At 38.6% G+C, this 8397-nt stretch overlaps 1 protein-coding gene across 1 annotated transcript in view; it reads left to right on the top strand.

The window, feature by feature from the left end:
• tpo (thyroid peroxidase) overlaps positions 1 to 4853 on the top strand; it is a 50905-nt gene extending 46052 nt beyond the window's left edge. The window contains exon 12 of the mRNA XM_067454918.1: positions 4173 to 4853. Within this exon, the coding sequence (XP_067311019.1) occupies positions 4173 to 4186 (14 nt within the window). The 3' untranslated portion in view covers positions 4187 to 4853. The remainder of the gene's footprint in view (positions 1 to 4172) is intronic.
• The last annotated feature ends 3544 nt before the right edge of the window (positions 4854 to 8397 follow it).

Here is an 8397-nt window from a genome sequence, read left to right on the forward strand (position 1 = left end):
TATGTTAAATTTTGAAAAAAAAAAAATATTTTAGTTTTATTTCACACACAAAGTATTTTTGTTGGTTCATAACATTAAGGTTGACCGACTGGCCTCACATGGACTATTTTAACGATGTCTTCACTTCCTTTCTGGACCTTGAAAGTGGTTGTTGTGTTGCAGTCTATGGAGGGACCAGAAAGCTCTCGGATATCATCCTAAAAAATCTTCATTTGTGTTTTCCAAAGATGACAGAGGGATCTGGAAAGACATGAGGGTGAGGAATTACTGACATGATTTTCATTTGAGTGAACTAACACTTTAATATCTTAAGTCATTTTGCTTTTCAACTGTATGTATCTTGCTTTAAGAAAACCAGAGGAAGTACATTGTTTGCAGTTCATCTAGAGAGAATATAATGCTGATATATACATAAAACAATGAGCCATATCAAGAGATCAGAATATGACTTGAGGGTGCATGACTCTTTTCACTTCAGACTGTAAGAAACCGACTATAAACCACCTGAACGTCTCAGTAGCTGCTCATTTCTGCTCTGGCAACCAGCAGCATTTTGATGGATGTTTGTTCCTATCAGTAATTCCGGTTTGTTCACACCGACATTACTGGGCCGCAGGTTGTTGGACTGCAGCTGCTCATGCAGTGTATTAACAATCATTTTCAATGTGTTCGTTGCTCCTCAGAGTCTGTAATTCTCCCAGCGCCGACGCTTGTAATCTCAACGCTGGAATCCATCCCAATGACAAATATTGATCCATTATGAGTCTGCGTCGCTGCCAAAACAATTAACGTTAGCAGTCGCACCTGTTACGTGCAATAGAAATTCATCTTTCTAATGAATATTAAGCAAATCCCACGGTAAGTGCGGCGCAGATGAGAGTCAGAGAGAAGCTCTCACAAAGCTGTAGAGATTCAACGTCATGCCAGATGTAGAAACCCGGGCCGGTTTGCATTAGCTTGGCCTCCTGACATCCCAGGTCTCGACCCGTTCTAAACCCATCTACAGTGTTTATTCAGTCCCGAAGCTCAAGCTGCCTATGAAATAGACTGCTGTCGGCTCAGATAATGTCCTCCTGAGAAGATTGAATGCGTAAATAGATGTCACACCAATGCCTGGTCCTCAGGGCATCCCTGGCACACGACGCCCACATGACAAAAACAGTTTTCAACAATAGGACCAAAAAGATTCGAAACGAGGAGGAATGTCTTAAGGGGATATTGCACTCAAAAATGGAAATTCTCATTAATTATCACTCACCCTCAAGGTGCTCCAAACCCGTAAGACTTCAGAACACAAATGAAGATCTTTTTCATGAAATCTGATCATGAAATCTGTCACTCCATTGACAGCTATGCAAAAACTGGTTCTTTAAAAAGTTCATCAAGAGATTGTAAAACAAATTCATATGAATTGAGCGGTTTAGTCTGTCGCTTTATATGAGAAACAGATTGTATTTAGGCTTAAACATATGCTTCATTTGTATTTGGATGTAAAAAAGCTGAAATTCTTAATAACAGTTCAGAGCTGAAAGTAAAACGGTTGGACTGATGCACAAAAGATGCAACATAAAAAATGCTTTAAGAAGCTGAAGGACACGGATATGAGATGAATCATGCATTTGGATCTCCATTTAATCTTAAAAAAAAAATCCTCTATATTAATCCAAATTCACTGTAAAAAAGAAAGAGTCCTACATTCAATAGTTCAGTTATATTCTTAAAATAACTTCCAGAACTTTCAATGTCAAGTTTGGTGGTGAGGGTTCAAATAACAGGCTGTTGAGCACTAATGATGCCCTTAAAGGTGCACTATGTAGTATTTTTGCAGTAAAATATCCAAAAACCACTAGGCCAGTGTTATATATTTTGTTCAGTTGAGTACCTACAATATCCCAAATGTTTCCAACTATTTGTAAATTGTGAGAAAATTGCTATTTTAACTAAGGACCGGGACGTTTCAGCAATGCGTTTGAGGAAGTCGCCTGTCAATCGCGTCATATCTGCGTTACCCTCAGTTTCGGCTTTTATTTAGCAGGAGCGCTTTACTCTTAGCAGTGTGAACAAGTGAACACACGGAGTAACGTCATAACATCATTTTCAACACACTTAAATGTATCTAATATGATAAACAGAGCTACATTACCTCAAAATCATAACCGGAAGAGCGGATCAGTGCAGGCGACCGGCGACTGTGTCCCGTCCCGTCATAATAAAAGTCCCGGTACTCGCGAGGCGGGTATTTGTTTAACAATCGCTCCAGCAGCCGTGCTCAGCTCCACAACACTCAGCCCTGCTCTGCTTTACACTACAGTAACGTTAATAACCGCATTCATGAACGTGATTTCTGCCAGAGTCCTGTTTTCCACCGGCTGTGAGATGAAGACCACATCTCCCAAGATGCTGCGCTCACACTTTGCGTTATCAAACTACGCCTTTGTTTTGAATAGGCGCCCTCCAGTTGACGGAAAGTTGCATAGTGCACCTTTAAATCATGTGTTTTAGGTCAATGCATGTTTTAATTATAATTAAAACATGCTTTTTTAATATCTTGCTGTAAAAGTCAAGAGTATACATGTGTTTATATATAAACATACATTTAAACAATAAACATATGCAAGCTGACAAACCAAAAAAGTTCACAAAAATGTGTCACTATTAATTAAATTCAGTACCTGTATTTGCATTGCGCTTTTCATAAGCAGTATCAAAGCAGCCTTACAGATGTATGTCTACATTACAATTAAAAACATTTTTACAGTTCTTAAATATGCATTAATTTAGGCTGAAAAAACTCCTTAAAGTAATTATTACATGTTGTGAACTTAATGATTACAATATCTATTGAGTTTCCGTCTATCATGTAACATTATTCTCAGCTTAAAGGTGCACTATGCAACTGGTGCAACACCCCGCCCCCCGGAACGCGATTGTAACCGGCAATCATCCCAACCCCTGATGTCATATGCTGCATGTGACGTGTTTTTAAAGACATAAACCAATTACATATAAAAAAGGATGGATTTGTGAAACAAAAAATTGTAACTTTTAATTTATAATCAACAATATTGTTGTTCATTTAACAATCATTGTTTAACATGTTCAGATTGAGCCAATAGACCATTTTCACAGGATAAATCGAATATTAAAGGTGCACTATGCAACTTTCCGTCCACTGGAGGGCGCCTATTCTAAACAAAGGCGTAGTTTGATGACGCAAAGTGTGGGCGCAGTATCTTGGGACATGTGGTCTTCACCTCACAGCCGGTGGAAAACAGGACTCTGGCAGAAATCACGTTCATGGATGCGGTTATTAACGTTACTGTAGTGTAAAGCAGAGCAGGACCGAGTGTTGTGGAGCTGAGCACGGCTGCTGGAGCGATTGTTACGCACACACACTGCTCGCGAGTACCGGGACTTTTATTATGACGGGACGGGACACAGTCGCCGGGCGCCTGCACTGATCCGCTTTTCCGGTTATGATTATGAGGTAATGCAGCTCTGTTTATCATATTAGATACATTTAAGTGTGTTTAAAATTATGTTATGACGTTACTCCGTGCGTTCACTTGTTCACACTGCTAAATCGCTCCTGTCAAATAAAACTCGAAACCGAGGGTAACGCAGATATGACGTGATTGACAGGCGATTCCCTCAAAAGCTATGCTGACACGTCCCGGTCCTTAGTTAAAATAGCAATTTTCTCACAATTTACAAATAGTTGGAAACATTTGAGATATTGTAAGTACTCAACTGAACAAAATATATAACACTGGCCTAGTGGTTTTTGGATATTTTACTGCAAAAATACTACATAGTGCACCTTTAATGTAAAATGCAAGCTCATTGAGTTTGGATCCACAAGTAAAAAAAGTATTTTTGAGTCGAGTACAGAACTTATGTTTGACCAATTTTAACGTCGATACATACATTTTTACATAATTTTAGAATACTCAAAAATGCCCTGAAGCTTATTGCCTCAAGTTTTTGAGTTTGAGTTTGAAATATATCGTATCATATCATATATATCGTATCACACATATATATATATAATACGAGTTTATTTTTAATGGAGATTTATTACAAAGTTTAAAGCTGTGATGTAATGCAATAATAATAATGCATGCGATAATGTGCAGTATTTCTGTTTGATTCATTGTCTTTTTTCTCTGCAGATTTGAGACTGTGACCGCAAGACGAGCAGTGGTTTATCCGAGATGCAACACCAGACCTGTGACATACCGCACAATGACACACCGTTAGAGAATAAAGAGCTGCTGAACAACGTGCACGTGACGACAGGACGCCCATACAGGTCTGATGAATTAAGACTCTCATTATGCTGGAATATAATACATTGAGCGGCATGGAGCGCAGGCCCTAATTACTGATGGATTAATATACTTTACACAGACCTGCTCATTCTCCAACGACACAAAAGCACTGATCAGCGTGTCATTTGAAAGCAATTATGAATATGAGCTCATTTCTGAACCATAGAGCAGTTGTGCTACTTGTAGCTCCATGTAAAATCAATTTACTGTATGTTGAGTAATGAAAGTGCACAATCATATCAGGTTAAAATTTTTTTTAAATATAAATGCATTTTAAGTTGCATATAATCCATGCATATTTATTATTAAAACTGCAAATTATTATAGTTTTTGTTTATTGCATATCCCATATGTATGTAAGCAAATAAGTACAAATTTGACTCTCTCTGGCCTTTTTCATTAGGAACAAACTGTTCAACCAAATTAAGTAGGCTGCTAAGTAGTAGTTACTAATCCCTGAGCGTGAACTTCGGATGCAATTTAAAACCACACCATATGAATACTAAAAACATATGAATACTAGTTTCAGTGTCCTTTCTTTGCTTTTAAATGAGTGCAAATCTATTTAAACAGATGTAGGCTACATTTACATTTTAAACCTGAAATCAAACTCTTTGTTGAGGACGGACTCCTCCGTTTTGACACAAATAGGCATCACATTTGCATTCAGCCATATCTTGCCCTGGTTTTGTTTTAGATAATGGAATACAAAAGCAATCAGTTCAGGAAAATGAGATGGCCGGAATTAAATAAAATGGAGCCTTTTAGGCAATCCACTGCAAATTCTGATGTGTTGACCAATTACGCCTCTCTCCTGTTCAGCATAATTCAGAGCAACATTTGTAGTGTGGAGCTCTTAGAGCAATCTCAGCGTTTCCACATGCTTAATTAGAGCAGATCTGTTATTCAGAATGAATGTGTCTGTACTGTTTGTGTATGTGGATCTCTGATTACACACCTACAAAACAAATCACACAGCATTCTCCTTTATAAAGCCTGCTAGTGCAGAGGACTGTATATCACGCTGCTTGTCTCTGAATGCAGTGAACAGAACGCTGTAAAAACTGTGCAGATTCAGTACTTCAGGACTCTTTCTATCTAGGGCCTGAGTGCACCATCTATTTGAGTCCATGTCATTTTAACAAGAAACTATGATTTTAACCAATTTTAATTGTGCTGCCTCTACTTCTCACCATGTGGATGCTTTTAAATACAAGATGAAGTTTTTTAAAGGAGGCTGATAGCAGCAAAACAGTGTTTATACATCACTTTTTAGTATCGGTACGGCATGTTTGGAACTTCAACCGAGGTGTTACTATGTATTTACTAGTTGCTTATTAGCATGCATATTACTAGGATATTGGCTGTTTATTAGTAGCCTACTTATAAAGCACATATTAATGCCTTATTCTACATCTCTTAATCCTACCCAATAGCTAAACTTAAATGCTACAAAAACTACCTTACAAACTATTAATAAGCAGTAAATTAGGAGTTTATTGAGGCAAAAGTCATAGGTAATAGTGAATATGTGAAGAGCTCTTTTCCAAAACGCGATAAACACCAAATTTAAAAACAAAAAAGAGTTTGTCATGCCCTTTTGCTGTGTACTGAACCTATTCTCTACTCCATAAATCTTTGGTTCCAAATCGCTATATTTTCTTGTTTAAATGTACTGCAAGATGCAAAGCCTGTTTTTAGCCTAAATGCGATATATCCTCGTCTTGAGACCCTACCGCTTTGAAAGTGAAAGTGCCTTTTCGATCGCGCTGCGGTGCCCCTGCGAACGCGATCCCGGCCGGAACAGAATCCTGTATGGAACGCGATTCTTACCGGAAATCTACGACACCCCGCCCCCCGGAACGCGATTGTAACCGGCAATCATCCCAACCCCTGATGTCATATGCTGCATGTGACGTGTTTTTAAAGACATAAACCAATTACATATAAAAAAGGATGGATTTGTGAAACAAAAAATTGTAACTTTTAATTTATAATCAACAATATTGTTGTTCATTTAACAATCATTGTGTAACATGTTCAGATTGAGCCAATAGACCATTTTCACAGGATAAATCGAATATTAAAGGTGCACTATGCAACTTTCCGTCCACTGGAGGGCGCCTATTCTAAACAAAGGCGTAGTTTGATGAACTGAAGTGTGAGCGCAGTATCTTGGGACATGTGGTCTTCACCTCACAGCCGGTGGAAAATAGGACTCGGGCAGAAATCACGTTCATGAATGCGGTTATTAACGTTACTGTAGTGAAGGAGAGCAGGACCGAGTGTTGAGGAGCTGAGCACGGCTGCTGGAGCGATTGTTAAACAGATACATGGCTCGCGGGCACCGGGACTTTTATTATGACGGGACGGGACACAGTCGCCACTTCCGCTTTTTCCGGTTAGGTAAAGCAGCTCTGTTTTACCTAACGATTGACAGGCGACTCCCTCAGACACTATGCTGACACGTCCCGGTTCTTTGTTAAAATAGCAATTTTCTCACAATTTACAAATAGTTGGAAACATTTGAGATATTGTAGGTACTCAACTGAACAACATATATAACACTGGCCTAGTGGTTTTTGGATATTTTACTGCAAAAATACTACATAGTGCACCTTTAACAAAATGTATGGGTGTAGGTAAAAAAAAAATTACATTTTCATGAAAACGATTAAAATGGATTTATAGCATTTTCGTGTGTTCGAAATGTGTTCCCCATACTAAAGTGGTACCAAGTAAACCGTATTGAGTCGTATCGAACCGCTCCGTGTAGTGGAAAAGTGATCAAAAGAGACGTACCGAACTGTATCATCAAATGGAAACACACCAAAGCAAGCCATACCGAGCCATACCAAACTATAACCTGTAGTGTGAAAGTGCCATAACTTAACCAGGCCCCTTTATTCTGCATATAAATGATTTAAATGAGGAATATTGTGACGTGTTTGTTCCTGGAAGAAACTCAAAACTACAATGGAGGCATTTCAGGAGTTCAGGAAACACTGACACTGATATAGAGAAGAACTCAGCAACATTACACACTAACAGCAGAACAGAACCCATTTAAACTAGAGTCATCCTGTAAATTAACTCTAAGTTATGTGTAGGCCAAAAGATCAATGCATGTAAAATGTAAAAATGACCTTCAAGTACAGACATTCTGGAAGATTTTCTAGCAAAAGGGAAAGATGCTTGCAGTGATGTTTTGAAAATTCACCCTCAGGTTCGTACATGCTCCTTAACAATTTCTCGCCTCGCACAGTTCAGATGTGAGAGAAGAGAAGAGCAGCTCTGCAGAAAAAGCTCCTGATGATCGCCTCTGACTCATCTCCACAAACAAACACATGCCTCTGCACTGATGACCGCAGTGAGCAGGAGATATAAGGAGACCCGTATACACTGCACCTTATTCCGGCCAAAAACGCCCACGTGGAGAGAGAGAGAGAGAGAGAGAGAGAGAGAGAGAGAGAAAAGAGGCTGCTTTGCTTGTCGCATGACCTCGGTTCGATTTGTCCTTATGTAGGGGCCGATGAATCTGACAGATTAAAAAAAAAAGTATTATAAAGATAAAGATCTTCTACCTCTTGACTTCTTCATAAGTATTCATAATATGAACCCAGTACCTTTTAAACATGATTTTATTTCCCAGCGGACTGATTAAAACCTGTGTGCTTGACTCTCAGAAGTTGCGCTGCAGTCGATCTATCATATTAAATCAGATGCTTAACAGTTTTGAATCCAAAATTCATCAGGCGGTCAGAGAGTGAATGGTCCGTTTAACAAAGTTGGGGTTTATTTGGTGCCTAAAGAAAAATAAAATATACAGATTTCACATGGGGCAAAATGCTTTTACGGTAATATGAATGCTATGTTAACATATGTGCCCCTGGACCACAAAACCAGTTATGAGGGTCAAACTTTTGAAATTGAGATTTATACATCATCTGAAATAAGCTTTCTATTGATGTATGGTTTATTTGTTATTTGTTTATTTGACCCAATCAATGTAATGTTGGCTATTGCGACACATATAACTGTGAGACGCAGGACAACTAGTCTCTTA

The sequence above is a fragment of the Pseudorasbora parva genome, chromosome 10 (genome assembly GCF_024679245.1).
Source record: "Pseudorasbora parva isolate DD20220531a chromosome 10, ASM2467924v1, whole genome shotgun sequence".
Lineage (NCBI taxonomy): Eukaryota > Metazoa > Chordata > Actinopteri > Cypriniformes > Gobionidae > Pseudorasbora > Pseudorasbora parva.